The 20,909-nt window shown below is 42.5% G+C and overlaps 1 protein-coding gene across 5 annotated transcripts in view; it reads right to left on the reverse strand.

The window, feature by feature from the left end:
• Positions 1 to 4,906: 4,906 nt before the first annotated feature.
• The window catches only part of LARGE1 (LARGE xylosyl- and glucuronyltransferase 1), a 360,789-nt gene continuing 344,786 nt past the window's right edge, over positions 4,907 to 20,909 (reverse strand). For all 5 annotated transcript variants that reach the window (XM_039494588.1, XM_039494577.1, XM_039494568.1 and 2 more), the window contains 3 exons: positions 17,408 to 17,554; positions 11,785 to 11,980; positions 4,907 to 8,736 (listed from right to left, as the gene is read on the reverse strand). In XM_039494588.1, the coding sequence (XP_039350522.1) occupies positions 8,539 to 8,736; positions 11,785 to 11,980; positions 17,408 to 17,554 (541 nt within the window). In that variant the 3' untranslated portion in view covers positions 4,907 to 8,538. The remainder of the gene's footprint in view (positions 8,737 to 11,784; positions 11,981 to 17,407; positions 17,555 to 20,909) is intronic.

Here is a 20,909-nt window from a genome sequence, read left to right on the forward strand (position 1 = left end):
TTTTGTTTAGTCTGGATGAGTAGCCAGAGGAACAAACAGGATATGCTGGTTTTTAATTTTTCTTCTTTAGATTTCAGTTGTTTTAGAGAACTGCAAGAGAGAACTGATGCAGCCATAAATCTTCCTCAAAATCAGCAAAAGAAGCTTGCAAGGACATTAGCTTTGCTTCAGCCATTAACTAACCAACCGTCAACTTCAGGTGGGCTGAATTTTAAAAGGATGAATGTCCTGATTGCTGCTATTACCATGGTTGCTGTATTCCTCTGGTGTTTCTCCTTTGCTCACACGCATCAGTGGAATGACTGTGGGATCAGCAGAACTAACAAAGATCATGAATCTTTGAGCCGAGACTGGTTTAATCTCAAAGCTTGGCCTCACAAACTCTACAATGAGCTAGATCATTTAGAATAGGGAGGCCGTGTGGTCTAGTGGTTGATAAGAAAAGGGCACAGATCCCAGACATACCTCAAAACTAATGTTCAATTGTGATCTAACTAACAATTTGAACCTAGGTCTTCAGAGGTAAGAGAATAGGTGTTTTCACTCCCTTAATTCTTCCTGTATTTTGGCTCTTTTTAAAAAACGAGACAGGCCATTATTTACTGCATTTTAGAATTCACAAGTTTAGGGGCCAATAGAGTAAGCCCTCCATGTGTGTAACTCACACTGACTGCAAAGGGCCCTACCCATGAGAAGGACTTACAGAATGAAACCCCAAGCATTCTACATGGAAAGCTTAATGCATGGGGTTTAATTGATTTTCCCAAAGGTTTTCCATGACTAAGTTTAAACCTACCCTTTGAAAAAGGGGGCCTGGCTTTGCTCAGAATCAAGGAGACTAAAATATTATTCAAAGATCAATGTCAGTGAGGATAAAAAGAAATACCCATCAGCAGCCACATTCCCTGAATACAGTCCATCTCATGCACTAAATGACACAGGGTCCTCTGGAAAAAATAGCATGTGATCTTAAAGACTGTATTATAAGGCATACACAAAAGGGTCAGATTAAGGTTGCATGAGCAACTTTAATTTGGGCATCTCCTAAGTTTTCAGTGCTTCACTTTACAGCGTTTTTTAATGTAACTCTTTGTATGGAAAAATATATCCATGCACTGTTTATATGAGAATTATGTTGCTGTAATACCTAGGGGAATAGCCATGGTTTGGTTTGAACTCTTTGGTCTCACCTGATCAGAGATCTCTGCAACTCTGAAGCGTAACTAGCAGAGGGCAAAGACTGTGTGTCCAAGCAGAGTTTCAGCCTCAAGTCAAAACCATTTCTCTCCTTTGGATTTAAACCATGCCCTTAATGTTAGCAGATTATTAGATGCAAATATTGCCTTTTTGCACTGAATAATGGTTTCTTGTCAGTATAGGAGGAGTCAAAAGGAGTAGGACATTATTCCCTAATTGAAACAGTAATTAATTGGGGAAAATAAATCAATCTAATTCTTACAGTGGACACTACAGTGTGGCATAACAGAAAAGATATAATCTTGTAATTTGGGGTTGATAAAGCTCTGCATACTTATGTGGTAAACAGGCTAAGCGTTCCACTACAGGAACTATAAGTACCTTTGGATAAACGACCAGCATACGTAGTCCATCACTTGAATAAATGTTTTGTCTTTTCTTCTAATTCGCAAATTATTTCTTATACAGCACATAGCAACTACACTCTGTAGGGCAAGTACACACTGTGTCCAGGGAATTTTTAAGAGGAAAATGTTGTGCACAGTTCACTGGCACATACAGTAAGTTCCTTTTGACAAAAATGAGCATTCTGTGTTTGCCTTTGAGAGGTGAGTGTGGATGTTGGGGGTCCCCTAAAAAAATAGGGTATTATAGATCTATGACTATAAGCACTTTCCCAAACAGTAATGGCTGAACAAGACCAGTAGTTTCTTTCTACTCTGACTGCTTATAATGACAATTTGAAAAAATCTTCAATTAGGTCCTGATTCAGTAACGCATTTAGACATTTCTATCCACAGTCTAACTACGCATGACAGGCTACTAACATAAAAAAATAGAATACTTACATGTCAAAGATGTTTCAGAATCTTCAATACCAGAGTGCAAATGTTGGTTAATTTGCTTTCATAGTGACCCAATTGTCCCAGTCTGCTTGATTAGAGATGCAGAAACTTGATTTTTTTTAAAAAAATACTTGTGGGGTATTTAACTTGAGGAGCAGACAGATACCAAAGGCCACAGACTTTTTCCTTTTTTGCACTCCAACAATCTAACAAAATGGAACCCATTTCACTTCATAGCTATTGATCCTCACTCCACCTGCTGAGTTACTATGTCCTGTTGATGGTCCATAGAAATCTGATGAATATCCCTTATGATATCTGGCAGAGTAGGAGGGAGTGTCTCACAATGCCTAAAACTAGTATCTATGCTGATTAAAAGGCAACAGCTCAAGGAGTCCTGCACAATCTTCCTCAGCTAAAAAAACAGATGGTGGCCATTAGGCAGGCCATGGTGATAGGTGAATTGGCACAATCTGGAGATCACATTATTTTCCAGGTAGAAGTTTATAGTTATATTTGAATAAACAGTCATGTAAAAATCAGAACATTAAAAACATATTTTTATATTTAATTATAAAATTGACTGTTGTACCTAACAGAAAACCACCTGTAATGTGTTTGTACAGGGTATTTATAAAACTGATGGCTCAGTTGTGTTACGGCCTTATTTACACCTGTGTAGAGAAACAGCAGCTGCATCCCTGATGAAATTATTATGCTTCTCCCTCTAATATGGAGCTCACTACATTGCAATAAACTGCACTGCAATTAATATGAAATGGTGGTGCCATTCGCACCCTTGTCACTGAAGTGATGTCTGTGATTTAAATATAAACCACAAGAGAAGCTGTGACAGCCTATTAAATAAATAATCTGTGCTTTAAAAATGATGTGAACACAGTCAGAGTCTTCACTTCTAACATGGGTAGTGGAAATGCAGGTGCAGCTGCAAATTCCTTCACCCCAATGAGTTGCAGATGATGATTTTAAGTCCCACTTGAAAAAAAAAAAAAGCACATATACTATGTGGAGCCAGACTGTTGGCACACAAAACTGGCAAGGTTTTGGGGGGGGATTATTTAAAGTAGGAGCTGAAGGAAATCTCCTCGGTACCAAGGACGACTCAGGTCAGACAAAGACAGCTGCTAGGGTTGTCGGTAATGCAAAGATATATCTTTATCCAGTAAAGGATAGGATGGCAGTTGCAGCCAAACTGGAAAAGGGACAGGCTGAGATTACAGAGGTACATTTCAGAAAAGTATCAGAGTGTGAGACTAAGGAATGTAATAAAAATAAGTGCATGGGTAAAACTAGAAATATCTATATAAGTGTGAGAAGCTTACAAAAAAAATAAGGGAGTTAGAATGCACGGGAGTGGGTGAGGACCTTGAGATAATAGGAATTGCTGAAACATGGTGGAATGTCAGATGCCAGTGGGATACTGCCATACCTGCATATAAACTATCCAGGTTGTAGAAATGGGAGAAGCTCACTATGCTTATAGGATTCCACAGAATTTAATGAGTTAAAATTTCTTAGGGGAGAGGTCCACAGAGTAGAATATGCAGGGACATAAACCCCAAATTAGAAGAATATAAATATGCTAGTAGGGTTATATTTCTGTCCTCCTGACCAGGAAAAGGATGTTAGGTACATAATGTATAGGGAGATTAGAGAGGCAACTAAGCCTCAGGGCTGGCTTTAGGCCGATTCCCCCGAATCAGGCCCCATGTCTAAGTGGGCCCCGCGCCCATGCCTTTTTAATTTTTACTCATCCAGCGGCGCTCCGGGTCTTCAGTGGCACTTCGGCAGCGGGTCCTTCAGTGCCGCCGAAGACCCGGAGTGAGTGAAGGACCCGCCGCCGAAGTGCCGCCAAAGACCCGGAGAGCCCCTGGGTGAGTCATCCCTGCCAGGGCCCCATCGAGACTATTCTAATCGGGCCACGCACTTCCTAAAGCCGGCCCTGCTAAGCCTAATAAAACAGTAATAATGGACAGCTTCAACTACCCACACATGAGCTGGGCAAATGTCATAAAACAAAAAGTTTCGAGAACCTATTTCTCGACACTTTGACTGCTTCTTGGAACTGCTAATTTCTAGAACACACAAGTGGAGAAGCTGTTCTCAGCTGCACCCTACATCAGCGGTCCCCAACCTTTTTGGCACCAGGGACTGGTTTCGTAGAAAAAAAATTTCCGCGGACCTGTGGGATGGTTTTGGGACGATTCAAGCGCATTACATTTATTTTTGTACTTTTATTTCTATTATTATTGTAATATATAATGAAATAATTATACAACTGACCATAATGCAGAATTAGTGGGAGCCCTGCCCCCTATCTGACCCCCACCCACTTCCTCCCCCCCGACTGCCCGCCCCCCTCAGAATCCCCGACCCATCCTGCTCCTTGTCCCCTCACCATCCCCGAGACCCCCACCACCCTGGGACCCCACCCCTGCTCCCTGTCCCCTGACTGCCCCAACCCCTATCCACCCCTCGCTGAGTCCTGACAGACCCCCCTGGGACACCCACAATCCAACCCCCCCCCCATTCCCTGCCGCCTGACCGCCCCCCCAACCTCTGCCCCCTCTCTGTGCCCTGACTGTCCCCAGGACTCCCTGCCCCTTAGCCAACCCCCCTGGCCCCAGCCTCTTACCCCCGGCTCCCTCCTCACCCGGAGCCTCAGCGCCTCGCCCAACAGCTGCAGCGTGTCTCCGGCGGGGCCTGAGCTCCGTCCCGCTCAGAGCCGCGTGGGGAGGGGACGGGGCTGGGAGCTCCACGCCGAGCGGAGGCAGCTGAGCTCAGCCCGGAGCTCGCAGCCCCGCCCCCTCCCGGTCCGCAGCCCGGGGGTTGGGGACCCCTGCCCTACATAACATACAGGTGCCGGTTCAAGAAGTAACTATATTTGACCCAGTCAGTAATAGTGACTACAGTATAATTCAGTTCAGCATCCTTGCGGGAGGAATCACATCAAAAACTAGTATGGTGACACTTGATATTGAAAAGTAGGATTTAAAAAGCAGGTCAAAAACATCTTAAATGAAAATAAAAATCCTTAGACTTGGCATGGAGGATACTTATGCTCAAAGACTCACAGAAGGCATGGATACCTCTAAACAAATAAAGAAAGGAAGAGGACATGAAAGTAAATGTATGATTAAATGGTAAGTTTCAAGACAAATGGGAAATAAAAATTTGGTTGAAAGGATTGTAAAACTTAAGACAAAAATCAAGAGGGCTCAAAGGGAATTTGAAGAGCAAATAGCCAAAATAAATTGCTCCATCTGCAAGAACCAGAAAACCTGGGATAACAGTTGGGTCCTCTGGACCATCATGGAGCAATTAATGACTATACGGACACTGTCAAGAATGTAATGCCTTATTTGCATCAGTCTTCCCCACAAAGGATATTGCAGAGATATCTATCCCAGAGACTCACTCTTCCCAGGAAATAAAGATAAGGAAATGTCATAGACTAAGCTGTCAAAAGAGAAGGTGCTGGAAAAAAAAAATCTATAAATTAAAGAGCATTAAGTCACCAGGTCTAGAAGGATTCATCAGAGAGTTCAGAAGGACTTTTAACAAATTAAGTAACCAAGCTGCTAATATAAATATGCAATTTCTCATTAGAATCAGTGACTGTAGCAGAGGACTGGAGGGCAGCACATGTACATTTTTTTTTTTAATAATGCCAGGGGGTAATCCTGGGAATTAAACAGCAGTCAGCCTTACTTCAGTACCAGGGAACTTGATTGAGATTATAATACAAAACAGAATTAGAACACACCTTGATGAATATGACGATACAAATAAACCAGCACAGTTTCTATAAAGAAAACCTGCGACTCTCTAATCTATTAGAAGATTTTGAGCTGCTCATCTTTACACCAGCCAACATATTTAAGCCTAAACCAGGAGCGTCAAAATTTGCCGCCAATATGGGCCAGCAAGAAATTACCACTCCCCCACCACCCAAGAAGGGGGAGCAGGGACAGAATTGTGGCTAATGACGCTAATGGCATGGCGCAACATGGGTTGTGTCCTTGTGGTGCAATCTAACCTATAACTAGCACTGCAGGAGAATGGTGTTCCCCCCCTGTACCCAGGCATCATTGTGAAACAAAGAAGAAATTAACATCCAGCGCTTAAGTAGTGCTATAAAACAGCTTTAGTTATACAGAGGGACTGACTAGGAATTTCAAGACGGTAAATCAGCACTTTCACACCACTGGACTACTTAGGCCTTGTCTACACTAGAAAGTTAGGTTAGTTTAACTACATTGGTAAGGTGTGTGAAATATCCACACCCCTGAGTGGCACTGTTAAGCTAACCTAAGTCCCTGTATACACAGCCCTAGGTCGAGAGAAGAATTCTTCCATTGACCTAGCTACCGCCTCTCAGGGAGGTGGATTACCTAGGCTGATGGAAGAACACCTCCCGTCAGCATAGGTAGTGTCTACACTGCTGCATTTTAAGTGTGGACATACCCTTAGGAACAGATTCTGCCACCCTTACTCCTGGTGAAGAATCACTGGGACTATTTGTGGAGTATTGCACTACTCAGCGTGAGAAAGGATGGCAGATTAACAATGAGGGAGGGAGGGGTTGTTTTATTAATTTGCCTATGTCTAGCTCCTCACAGGTTTTTAGGTGAGCTGTTAAGTAAAGGAGAAAAGTAGGAAGTGATAGATTCTTACACAGCCCACACCCACAGGGGAAAATGTAACAACTACATCCAGACTCCCTCCTGGTCTGATTTCTTGTCTCCAAGAAGTTGCTTTTTTTATTTTTGCTGTTCTGTTCTTTAATGTTTGTATGATTAACCAACATTTGTACTGTAAACACCTGGCTTAGTTGTGTTGAAGTTGCTGTAAATAAACCCCTCAAAAAGTAGTAGGTTAGAAAGAAAGCCAAGATCTAGCACGGTGAGGTGGGGAGGAAGATCGAGTGACTGGAAAATAAAATAAAATAATGAGCACAATGAAGTGTGGATCCACTATACAGTCTAGGCAGCGGTGTCTGTAAGTACTGTTCTACATGGTCTGGAATAGGAAGAGGGACACACTTCTCACTTTAGTCGATTCTGCTTTCTCTAGTAACATTGCAAGCGAATACAAATAGCCCAGCTAAGGGCAGTGCATTAAACCTCATCTCCTCATCCCATGTAAACACAACATTAATACTGAAGAATAAAGGAAATGGTAAAAAGTCCAGTGTCTCGGTTTTTTTATGTGTTTTGCTTGTTAGGTTTCTTGTCCACCCTTCAAAATATCGCTATGCATACTGAGGTCGTGAACTGGACCCCCCCACATTCAAGCAAACACTCACACTCAGATTCCCAACACATTCTCTTCTCCCCCTCAAATGGGGAGTTTATGCCTCAGAGTTTTGCTCCTTTTATTATAAACTCCTTTAACGAAGTAGTTCTGAGCGCTTGTAGCAGGCAGCTTGACAGCACTGAGGCGCCTGGGCTCTAGTTGTCATGCTTATATTTCCCTGTTCAGCGACGAAGTCCACTTAAAGCCCAAGGCCCAAGGCCTTCACAAGTGGGCGTGCACTGAAAGAGCCTACAGGTCAATAGCCCTCAGTAGAAAATACATCCCAGGGAAAAATCCAGTTCTTGCCTTTAAAATGGTAACCAAGCTACAACATGGCCATTTATTTCACTAGACACATGTGAATAAATTGCTCAGGTGAAAACAGGCCTTACACTGACAGGTTCCTTCACATTCTGGTAGAGGCACCAATCTTTTTTACTGGACTGCTAGAACTGGAGGCGGACAGGCAGAATGAAGGCCAACATTTCCTTCTAAAAGGGAAGGAATGGATTTTATGGCTGGGGCGGGGGACGTTTCTAGATCAAACAGAATTAACTTGAGGATCAGTGACCAATTGATCCCATGGATATGCCTCAGCCTTTAGCACACCTTCTCTATAGTGGGATATGGTATATGCTTCCCCTTCATTTTCAAGGCTATTTCAAATCTTTGCCTTGCCCTTCATTAGAATAGCCATCCATATCAAGAGGGGCAATGTGAAAGTTCACAGGTGAAAGTTCCCCTTTTAGAGCAGTGTGGGTTTAAAATTCACAGGACAGTGACCCGAAGATCTTCCTTTACAGATAAAAAGCATGTGGAATTATTAAATAGCAACATTAAATCCTATTTTCTGGAGATCTGTCTTTGCTCAACTGTTTTGAGAAAACATATTCCCGTCCCACCCCCGCTCCGCACCATTTGTGATATGACGGGCGCATGGCTGGCCCCTCTTATTCACACCTTGCGAATGCTAAAGCTGAGAGCCTGGCAGGGGGGTGGAAGGGAAGTGGCTAATGAGCACAGTCTGAAGACATGTTGCTTCAAATCTCTACTGTTAGAACTGTCGGGTATGATATAAAAACAAAAGAAGTCTCAGTTCCAAGTTAAAAGACTGGGCCCCAAACATTAAGTGGCTCCTCCCTTGAGTGTCTGTTTCCCGTAAACAGGCTCCGGCGTGCTAGCTGTTGTTCTCTGCTGTGAGATATTTGAGGGCTGCAAAGCCATAGCGGCGTGACATATCCTGCTGGAACTCCTCCTTCAGGGTCTTCAGACAGATGCGGTATTGCTTGTTGGAGCGGAACTTGGTGATGTCGAAGCTGGGAGCATGCGGCATATGGATCATATAGGCATTGGGCAGCACTATGAATTCATATTCCTGGAAAAGGAAGACACCAGCAGTGAGAGGCAGTTCCACGATCTCTCTTTCTCTCTCTCATCTTTGCTAAGGCAAAGAAGATGGTGCAGTGTAAATCCCAAGGAGAAGAGCAAATCCATAAAGATTTGCTTAACCAACCTCCTCCTTCTTTCCAAGGATCACATTAGCCCTTTTGGCCAGAGTCACACTGGGAGCTCATGTTCAGCTGATTATCTACCCCCATGCTACTAAGTTCTTTTCAGAGTGACTGTTTTTCAGGATAGAGTCTCCCACCCTGTGAAAAGTGCGTAATTCTTTGTTCCTACATGTATAACTTTACATTTAGCCATATTAAATGCATATAGTTTGTTTGAGCCCAGTTTACCAAGTGATCCAGATCTCCTATCAGCAACCTGTTCTGTTCATTATTTACCACTCCCCCGTTCTTTGTGTCAGCTGCAAACTTTATCATTAATTATTTTATGTTCTCTTTTATGTCACTGATAGAACTGTTAAACTGTTAGCTTAGGACCAAGAACTGATCCCTGAGGCACCCCTCTAGAAATTCCAAGTTGATGACAATTCTCCGATTACAGTTACATTCAGTCAGTTTTTAATCCATTTAATGTGTGCCATGTTAATTTTGTATCAATATAGGTTCTTAATCAAAATGTCAAGTGGTACCAAGTCAAATAATTTACATAACTCTAAGTATATTACATCAGCACTATTACCATTATCACAGCATTTATAATCTCATCAAAAAAGGTATCTAGTTAGACAGAATCTATTTTCCATAAAACCATGTAAATTGGCATTAATTACATTACGCTCCTTTAATTCTTTATTAATCAAGTCCAGTTTCAGCCATTCGGTCATTTTGCCCGGGACTGATGTCAGGCTGACAGGCCTATAATTACCTGGGTTGTCCCATTTACCTATTTATAATATTGGCACAAGATTAGCTTTCTTCCAGTTGTCTGCTTGTGTCTTTAAACTGTAAGTCCTTCAGGGCAGGAACTGTTTCTCTTCTGTGTTTGTAGAGACCAGCACAATGGAGTGGCCATCCCCTTCCCAATTGGGGCCTTTGAGATATATATATCTCTCAAAAGGTCTTTATATATAAAGACCTTTTGAAAGCAGTTGGGAGAGGGGCTGCTAACTGGCTAGGTCCAGGAGTCACTGGAAGGCTGGGGAAAATATCTTAGAGCTTGTCCCTAGAGCAAGGAGAATCCCTTTCAGAAAAAATTCCCACCTGCAGGAACCTCATGCTCTAACTACAAGTTTGTAAGCCCTTAGGAGCACAGTCTGTCACTAGCTATATATCCGTACAGACCCCAGCACCATGGGCATGTGCTGTTTCTAGAATAATTATAATTATTTCCATCCTGTCTGCCATTTTGATGGGCTATAGCAGCACAGGGCCTCTGTGATGGAGTCTTACATGCAGGCCTCCTGACAGGTGCTGGATTTGCTAAAAAGCACTGAAATCTTTCCCTGAACTGGGAAGTGACTCTGTTAGCTGAGGCTAGAATACTGAAGCAGCTGCTTAGGCAAAGACCTGATGAGTGGGAGTGGCACCTCAAATGCAGTGGATAGCTTAATGGGTGTCCAGCACTATTCCCCCACCCCCAAATTTGGAGAGAGGCTATTGCCAGAGAGGCCTGGTCAGTCTTATCCCACTCCCTAAATCCCCTGCTGATGAGCTGAGGGCTGATAAGCAGTCAGCAAATGGCAGGTGGGGGTGGGAAGAAGGACCAAAGAACAAAACAAGAGTGGGTAGGGATCCCCTAGCTGAGACCTAGTCAAGCGAGCAAAGCTCTTTGAGGAAAACCCTCAATAGGCTCTTTTTAGAAGCGAGTGTGTCAAGGAGCTCTCTCCATTGCAAGGAGGACAGAATAATGGGAAGTACTGTAGCCTCAGCACAGATATAGGGAAAGCTCTGAGTTCCAGGAGTTCCTGGCAGAGCTGCCTCAGTGAGCTGCCATAGGGATGGGTAGACCAGGAATTCCAAGTTTCCTCCAGGATGACAGATTCTCGATAAGAGAATAGCCCCATCTCTCAGCCATTATAAACAAAACATCTTTTAAATATGAGTGTGTTTGGAGGCCGGAGGAACAAGGAAACACATCCCCAGAGACAGTTCCATCTCAATAATCATTTAAAAGAACTATGCTACAACCTCCTGTGAAAGAGCTCCCACTTTCCTTTGTGTGACGCTGTACGTTGGCTGAATGCCACAGCACAAATAAGCGTTAAGCTGTGAGTGCTGTATGAGAGCTACAACTGGAACTGTAATCCCGGTTACACAGATGAGCAGATAATAAATCATTACATTGATATTCTCCACATCTGAAGTTTCATTGATCAGTGATTGAAAAGTGTATTGTAAAATTAAAGTGTTATGTACGTGCTAAGTATTATTATTAGGATAATATAGTAGACGCTATTTTTATTTGGTTAATAAACGTATTTTCCCCTCTATAGCTGAGAATACCCCCATTGGGTATATCCTTATGGAACATAAAGGGCCCGATTGCAGCCCAGCCCAATGTGACTGTGCAGAGGTGTAAGCAGGGGTATAAACGTCCCCCTCAATGCACACACAGAGACGTGCACACACGGACACACCCATCCCTGCACAGTCTCCTTGCCTCTCAGCTGCAGGCAGGATGGGGAAAGCAGGGGTTGCATACCTTGTACCTTACCCCTCAGAGTGGCCAACACAAATGAGCCAGTGTATGTTAGTAAGTACCTGCTAATGATCAGTGTCAGTAGGCAATTACTAACCTCCAGAAGGAAGTGGGGAACAGGGAAGGAAATGTGCCTCTCTGAGATGACAGACTCCTCACAGATTTGATAAATCAATTAAATGAGGCACCACTTTTAATGCTCAACCAATACTAAACAAGGGTGTTCTCTCTTAGATGGAAATAACCAGTTACAGAATTCAGTATGGCTGGCTGAATAATTTGGTGAATGGAATCTGAATCTACTTCCATAGTATAAGGGTTTCCTATAAAAACCATGCGTCTCACAAAGAATCTCATTAAGAAGATGTCTCCTTACCTGTGCATCCAGTTCCATTATGTGAGCTACTTTGTTCCAGCCGAACCCTACAAACCTTCTGTCGTACTCTGGGCAGTCCCGCCTCACAACAACGTATGGCTCAAAGTCTGCTTCCCACTCAACTTGATAAGGTGTGGTAGCAGTCCGCCACTTGGCAAAGTTCGTGGGTGCATGCCCTTTCGTCCAGACGTGATACCTTGAATATACAGAACTTGCATGGGCATGGGGGAACAGTGAAATAAGACGCATCTTGGCAAAACTGCATAACATTACCTTTCAGATGGAACCCTTGAAAATGAGGACATTCGCTGTACAGTCCACTATTATTTTTAGGACAAATTATAGGCAACTCGATACACTATGACCATTTGTGAAGCATTTTTCCATACTTCCATGTGCTTGACGCTTATACATACCAGGCTGACAAAGTTAACTGACAAAAAGACAATTATCAAAAGGGCTATCCATGACTGAGACTGGGAAACAATAATTATGGAAAACACAAAGGGTGCATCTACACTACAATATTTCACATCCATTTCCCAGCTATAGTGTAGTTCACTTAAAGTTTTTAAAAGTTAACTATTACAGCTCCATGGTGATGAGAGTTATGTATTTTATATTTACATTTTTAAGTTGTGTAAGAGACACCTGGAGCTCTGGACAAGTGCCTCTTTTTGTTATTATTACTGTAAAAACCCAAATAAATAATTAAATTAATACATAAAAGCCTGGATAAATGCTCTCCATGATACTACAGATATCATTTTATCCAACATGATTCTATGTAAGACCATTAATTCAATTTATAAGAAAGGATCCTTTAATATTTTGTTAATCTTATTTATGTCACAGTAGGTCTCTTCCAAGTACAGCTTGAATCCACCCCACTAACACAAGGATCAATGATTCTCTTGCCCTTTCACTCTTCTTACATCTTTCCAGAAATCACTGAGACAGACTCTTGCTGCAGCATCATGGATTAAATCAAGAAAAAAAAAGAAGGCAGGTGATCTGTATTGTAGTATTTTGAGATTTATAACAGAAGGAGCAAAACAAACATGCAGTTGTGCAATATAAGGCACCTTGACTTCAAGGGGACAGACAACTTGTGCATAAAGTGAAGCATGTGCATAACTATTTGCAGGTTGAGGGCCTAGATCCTAATATTTTGATCTCAGAAGTTTGGATAACATTACAAACCATGAAGAACCAGGAACACAGAGGTAAAAATTACAGCCATAGTGTTAACATTTTGGGTGTATCTTATTGTTTATAATACCCGGAGAAACCGAAAGAAGCTAAGGTACACTTTCTCTCTTCATCATGGAATAGATCAGTGCAGGAGGGACATGGCTATCAGAAAATTATTTTACTATACAGCAACTTATTTTCTTTTAAGCTGTGACAGTTTCACTTTTATATGTTGTTGTTATTATTATTATCATCATAGTTAAACAGGTTGCATCACTTCAATGAGACTGGCTAACTAGTAGCACAGAGCCATTCAACAATAAATCACTGGTTTGACTTTCCAGGCTGCCAGAGATCAAAGCCTTTACCATCTATTGAGAGAGACAAGGTAAGTAAGGTAATATCTTCTTTTGGACCAGTTTCTATTGATGGAAGGTACAAGATTTCAAGCTTCCCAGAGCTCTTCTTCAGGTCTGGGCAAAAGCTTGCACATTCCATCAAGAGAAGTTGGTCCAATAAAATATATTTCCTCACCTACCTTCTCTCGCTCATATCCTGGCACCGACACAATTTTACCATCTATTGTCCATTTGATGTCTTTAGGAAATGAGTTGGTAGTCTCAATCCAGGCCCTAGTGAAATAAACCACAATCACAACAGGGGTTTTAAATCTGATGTAGGATTGTGGGGAATGTGGCATTTCCCCTCATCCCTCCTCTAGCATTTTGAAAGTAATAAATAAAATAAAATAATAATAATACTAATACTTACTATTTAACACTTAATGTGATCTGTATTTTCAAAACACCCTACAAATGATAGCTAATTAATTAATTCCTGCACAGAATCAGGCTAGTGCTGCAGCTCCTGCCCATAATGCTTCCCCAGTGGCAACAGCAAGAGCAGAACAAGAAACTGATCAGAGTTGTATCACTTTCCCTCTACAGCTATTGCTGGCCCCACTGACATAGTACTATAGGCAGGAGAAGCAGCACAGGTATCCCCTGGGAGGGAGAGAGAGAGACAAGAAACTCAAAAGGGAAGAGCAAAACAGGATAAAGAAGAGCACTAGTGAAAAAGATCAGGACGAGAGTGAGGGAGACAAAGGCAAAATAGAAAGGAAGATAGTGGGGGAGAAGGTGAGTGAAAGAAAAGTGGAGACCCTGATTAAAGGAGGGAGGCACTACATACTACCTGTCCAATCAATGTATTTCCTTTGGGAGGGTCCAAACCTATGGATGAGAGGGTAGTTCATTCTCTAAGTCTATTCAGTTCTTGGCATCTCTGCCTCAATGTCTGAGTACATCCAGACTACCTGCCGGATCAGCGGGTAGTGATCCATCTATTGGGGATTGATATATTGTGTCTCGTCTAAACACGATATATTGATCCCCGAACGCGCTCCCGTGGACTCCGGAACTCCACCAGGGCGAGAGGCAGAAGCGGAGTCGACGGGGGAGCCGCGGCCGTCGATCCCATGCCGTGAGGACAGGAGGTAAGTCGAAATAAGATACATCGACTTCAGATATGCTATTCTCGTAGCTGAAGTTGTGTATCTTACATCGACCCCCACCCCCCAGTGTAGACCAGACCTAAGATGCCAATCAATGCAGCAGTGATGGTGGTTCTGTGATGTGGCCACCTGTGCACAAGAAAATAAACTGAGACCAACAAATCATTTTGCACAGAACATTCAGGTTCTTTAAAAGCACCTGAAATTCCCATTGTTAGTGTCAGTATTTTCCTCAATGTAACAGGATCTCTAAATAGATCAAGGATTTTGCATTTGCTTCTTCAGAGTGACATAGTTCTATATGATGGGATCACATGGAGAAACCACACACATTGGCAGCTAAGAGTTTATAACTAGATAATAATCATATTGTTGTGCTTTCTGAATGAGGGGGAAAAATCTAGTTATTAAGTGGATGAACTCTGGGATCAGATACCATATTCACTGGAAACGCAATGCATTAACTGTTCAGTTGCTATATCAAGTGGATATTGTATCTTGTAGCAGATATGTCTGGTAAGGGAAGAGAAAGAGGGAGGTGGATGTGGGATGCTGAAATAAGGTCACTATAGACTGATTATGAAAGAACAATTGGGTTTGTAGCCATCTTTCTGATAGTTCAGGAAGATATACATGCCAGAACCGGGTCTTGGCTACATGCTGACTATCTTGTGAAATTTTAGCTCTGCTGAAGTTATTTAGATCCTGTTAAAAAGATCTCCACCCAAAAGATGCTACCGTAAAATGATAATTTTCATCAGATATTAGTCACAGAGACATAGTAGGGAGATTCATCAGTCTTACTGTCTCTCATATCAGTATTATTGTCTCTTTGCATGTCAACCAACATCCCCAGTTTTCTCATTATCCTCCAAAGTTCTTCAACATGTGCTTAACTTTAAGCTCATGGGCAGTCCCATTGACTTCAATGGGAATACTGATGCGGTTATGGGCTGGGGTCTCAATCAGTTTATCAGTCATTGCTGGTTACTCTGTCTCAGTATGGTGCTTTCTTTTACCTTCTGTACCTTCATTATCCTTGTAAGGTTCCACCAGAAGCACACTTCCTCATCCTCGGGACATTACCCAATACTAAGTGGATACATCTTGCCAAGGCACAATAAAAACTAATACCATGAAACAAAACCAGAATGATTTCACAAGGTATCCCCCTGGTGCAAAGGTTTTTCACACAGCACCTCTTGGCAACCGTGAAAGCTTAAATGACTTTGTGTGTGTGTGTGTGGGGGGGAGAGAAGTTGTGCGAAGGATGTAATTGAGAGCCGTTTTGTATTTTTCAGCAGCCCAGAGGCAGAAAAGGTCACCATTTGGAAAAGAGGTGACAAAAGCAATTTCACTGAGGAAAAGATTGTAATCTACCATGTGGTGTGAGGATCTGGGATGCTGCAGGCATGATCAGCAATCACTGTCACAGCAGTCCTCCTCCCAGCTCACTCCCGCCAGCCTGGCCTCAACTTGCAGCATTATTAAAAGCACCTAGAAAATGTAGGTGGAAATGCTCAGCCCCGATCCCAGCTGCTGTGTGTGTCTGCTGCTAGATTTGACCAATATGATGAGACAGAAACGATTAGGAGAGTGTTTATAAAATATGTCCTACATACGTACATAAGTCTACTACAGGCCTGACATCTTTCCTCCGTTCTTATTCAGTCCTTATTCAGGTCAAATCCCCAATGAAGTTACTGGGTGCAGGTTGAAAATGTGATTGTCAGTGGAATATAAGATCTGAAGTAAAATCTTGAGGGTATTATTTCCCACAAGAGGTTATTTTTTCACCTAAGAGGGAAAGTTATTTTCTATAAACAAACCTCAAGTTAATCTATAAATTGCCGCACAGTTAAGGAGCAATGGAAGGAGAGAGGAAAGCAAACTTTCCCCCACACCCTTGAGGTTTTTTTTCCAGGGGCTGATATAACACCTCTATTCTTTCCCCTACCTTTCAGTTGTCTTGGGTTACCTGTTTCCCAGTGAATCACAGTCAGTGGTTCCATCAAAACAATGTTCTTCAGGATCATATGAACCACCTGCTGTGATGTCTGTAGAAAGCAGCTGGCAAAAAAGTTACTAGTGCACCTCAGAAGATGCTGCAGCTTAGCAACATGAAAGAAACCCACTGCAAGTGGAGAGGTATGAAATACAGATAATGGGGGAAGAGAGGCATCTGCCACAAAAACAATTTGTGAGAAGATGAAAGAAAAGGAAGTTTTCCACTGAATAATAATAATACCACCTAACTCCTATATAATGGTTTTCATCGATAGCTCTCATAGTGTTTTAGCACAGGAGAGGTAAGCTTTATTATCCCCATTTTACAGATGTGAAACTGAGGCACAGGGAGGTGAAGTGGTTTGCCAAAGGTCATAGCTGGGAATAGAACCAAGGTCTTCTGAGGCCTAGTCCAGTGCTGCATGCAGTAGGCCACACTGCACACTTTCGAGCTTCGTGGCACTTTCAGAATAGCCACTCATCAATCCTAGTTAAGTATTATTATCCTCAATTTTTTGGTCACATGTATGGTAGTTACCTGGACTGTGCTTAGCCAACAAAGGGTATATTACACACTTGCTGGTTTAATGCTCTTTCATGATTTTGTAATGCAATAAAAATGTCAAAAATAAAATGAGGCCAATTTAACAATAGGAGGGTACACTAGAGGGAAGGGCAAGACTCCCATGGAAATATTAGTAGATAGCAGGGTTTAAAGATTAAATACATGCACCAATCAAGCTGTTGGGGCACTAGATCACTGCCTTTTAATAAAGTGGGGAAAAACCTCAATATATTTCTCAATTGAACTACTGACTGGCCAGGGGAGAGGCGAGCCACACGTCCACAGATGAGCAAGAAGCCAAGGTTGATCACTGCCGGAGGTTCAGTGAAAGCTCCTTCTGTTACCTGAATGTGAAGAGGGTTCCCATGTCCAACATAGATAACAGCTCTGCTTTTGACTTGGGGAAGGAGAGGCGGTACCGAAGGGTCTCAAAAGCAGGTACGATCAGAGCTTTCTTGGTATTGGCCAAGTCTAGCTGGATGACAGACTTCCTGGCAGAGAAGAGCAATGAATACAAAGGGGAGAATTTTAACCTGGACAAATCACAGTGCTTTTCATAGTAAAGAACAAAGAGATGACAGTTCAAGTGGTGCATTTTTTCTTGGTGTGGAGTAGTTTTCCTCATCTCATTTAACCTGTTGATCTAGGAAAAAATGTAAGCAATATATTGCTATGAAAGTTTGTAAACCCAAGGTGCATTTGGCTGACTGCCCAATGATATAGGTCTATCTGAATAATAAATTTGAGTGGGTCCAATTGCTTGTCCCTATAAGAGACACTCAGCTGAGTAAAGGCCAAATTCCTTGAACGGTCCTGTGTGTTATTACAGATTATGGAAATAACCACCCAAGGAATGGCAGTTCTAAGCTGACACGATTTGGTCAGGACAGTTTGGGACTCTGCATGAGGAGACTGGTTACACTTCAACATAATTAGTCTCTATGTTCCAAACTCTCTCTCACATTTACACTGGTAAAACCCAGGAATTTAGACAGAAGTGGCAATTAATTCAGCCAGAATTTGAATCTTCTGACAATGAAAGCCAGGAAGAGCCCATCAGTAAAAGACATTCATTTCTTTAAGGCAGGGGGGTGCTCAAACTTTTTCCTTCTAAGCCCCCTTCTTCCCCCCACCCCAACATGGTATAAAAACTCCATGGCCCTCCTGTGCCATAACAACTGTTTTTTCTACATATAAAAGCCAGGGCTGGTGTTAGGAGGTTGCAAGCAGGACAATTGCCTGAGGCTCCATGCCACAGGGGGCCCTGTGAAGCTAAGTTGCTCAGGCTTCAACTTCAGCACCTGGTGGCAGAGCTTAGGGCCTCAGGCTTCAGCGCTGGGGCTTCGGCTTTCTGCCCTGAGCCCCGGCAAGTCTAATGTTGGCCTTGCTTGGTGGACCACCTGAAACCTGCTCGCGGCCCCACAAGGAGCGCCGGACTCCTGGTTGAGAACCACTGCTTTAAGACAATCTGTATACTGTTTACATGAAAGATCAACTATTCCATTCAGATAAGGTCTATGCCTTAGAGAAACACACTGTAGTAGAGTCTCGATGGGAGTTTAGCTTCTGGTTTTAAACGATTTAATTTCTGAAAGTGCTTTGTTATGGTAATTTTCCTGTCTCCTGGTCTAAATTTTGTCTCCAACTTTAAAGGGACAGAGTCACGTCTCAAACCCCACTGTATACTTTTGTACTACTGCCCTCTACTGGCCCATTGAGCTGTTACTTTGTCCTTGTTTTTGACACTTGTATAGAGCTCGCACACCATACAGACGGAGAGTGGTGCCAATCTAAACATATTTCACAACACACACGCGTCCTCAAAAATACCATGTGGCACAACTGTTAGTCTCTGCTCAAGGGGAGGCCCAAGTTTGGAATAACAAGCTCAGAACTGAAGTGTGCTCTCGGAGGCTGCAAATTAAGACTGAGGTCAATTAGCAGAACTGTGTGTATGATTATTTGTACTGTGGTAGTATTTAGTTCCCCAGCCCCATTGTGCTAGGCAGACTGTACTAGTACGAAGAGGCAACCCCTGCACAGAAGGGCTGTGTGTATGTTGCAACTCTTTATCCCACCCTTCGTCTGTTTGCCTATTTTGACTGGGAGTTATTCAGGGAAGAACTGTACAGCACTTAGCACAATGCGGCCTTCAGATACTGCTGATATACAAATAAATTTCACTAACAGTAACAGAGCAATCTGGCATAACACCTGCCTGCACTGCATGCAGCTCCAGCCAGAGCTATTGGGCCTTCACTTTCCTAACTAAAAAAAAAAAAAAAGAAGTCATTGCCACCTCAAATTGAATCTTACTGTACTTGTCAGCTGAAATAACTCTGCCTCAACTTCCCTTTCATTATCTTTGCATTTCATATGAAACATCTGCCTCTCTCCCCATGTCAAACTCAGTTCTCCTTAATAGGATTTACTGTACTAACTTTTATGGTACTGCAATGAGCAACCAAGGACAATGTTGACAAGCGACAAACTATCTGCAGCCTTACGAGATGAAGGATTTGGGAACGTTGTCATAACATCGAAAGAGAAACAACAAGCTACTTTTTTAGGTCCAGAATAGCAAGAATTCGTTCCCACTGCATCAAAGGAGGAGGAAGAGGTTGTTTAATAAAATTTGAGTTTTAGGGAGTTTATATTAGCTTTGCATTCTGAGATTCTCTGTAGGTCTGTCTGTAAAATGAGCCTGTTCTTAGTCAGCTATCTGAAAGTTTGAATTGTTTAAAGAGCCACTGCCACATTCCAAGAAACTTTACACAACTGAAAGATTTTTATCTGCCTCTCATTAAAACTTTCCTGTACTTTTTCCTCTGTTTCCTTCCCCATCACTGCTAATGATCTGCATGTAGATGACTCCTTTAAAGAGAGCTTCCTCAGCCTGTCAGAATCACTGAGTGATGCCAAAATCCAGTGTTTATGACACTCCTAATGATTCTTCCCCCTGATTTAACTTGCAGTTTTTTCTAGCCCCTCTCAGTACGGAAATCACACTAATTTAATCTCACTGACCTTTTTAGAACTCCCTGGGCTTGGTTTGGAGATGTACAAACCTGAGCCAGCAGCCCAGGCTGCTACATCTCAGAGGATTTCATCCCTGGGGAAGGGCAGGTAGTGTTTGCACTGATGTTTTCCTTAGATGTTTTGCCAGGAAATGGCAGCTTTAAATTGTGGTTGTTGATATTATTCTTTATTTGTAGGGCGGTTGCACCCAGAAGCCCCAGTCAGGGATTGAGGCCTCATTGTGCTAAGCACTGTGCAAATGCAAGATAATCCTTGCCCCAAAGAGCATATGATCCAATTTCAGATACAATAAGTGGGTGTAACAATCAAAGAAGTAAGAGGGAAAGAAGAGGCAGGACAAGGGTGAAAGCAGTAGCACCATGTGGTTATGTAGCGGAGGTTATCTGCACAACTAGATAGTTGCACTGCACTCATTTCTTAAATTATTAGATAGAAACAAAATAATATTTTTATTGGTAATCCTTACAGCCACTGGCAGTGGCTGACCAAAAATCTGAGGGAGAGTGGGGGCTAGGAAAATAAGGAGGTGGGAAAGGATGCAGTTGCTGGGGACACAGGGGATTTGGGATGTATGCAGAGCTCACAAAGTGCTTCTGTTCATCTCAAACCAACCAGACAGCAACAGCTGGTGCAGCACCAGAATTCTTCTCTGGATATCATAACCATTACCTCTTTCATTTCCTCAGCCTTGCTGGTTTGTGAGCAAAGGACCTATCTTAAGTTCCAGACATGGACAATATATCCCAACTCAGGGCAGCATGCTGAGCTACCACTAGTTCTTTAGCTGGCTTTTCCTTGCACTTGATA

Source organism: Mauremys reevesii, linkage group 1, assembly GCF_016161935.1.
Source record: "Mauremys reevesii isolate NIE-2019 linkage group 1, ASM1616193v1, whole genome shotgun sequence".
In the NCBI taxonomy this organism is placed as follows: domain Eukaryota; kingdom Metazoa; phylum Chordata; order Testudines; family Geoemydidae; genus Mauremys; species Mauremys reevesii.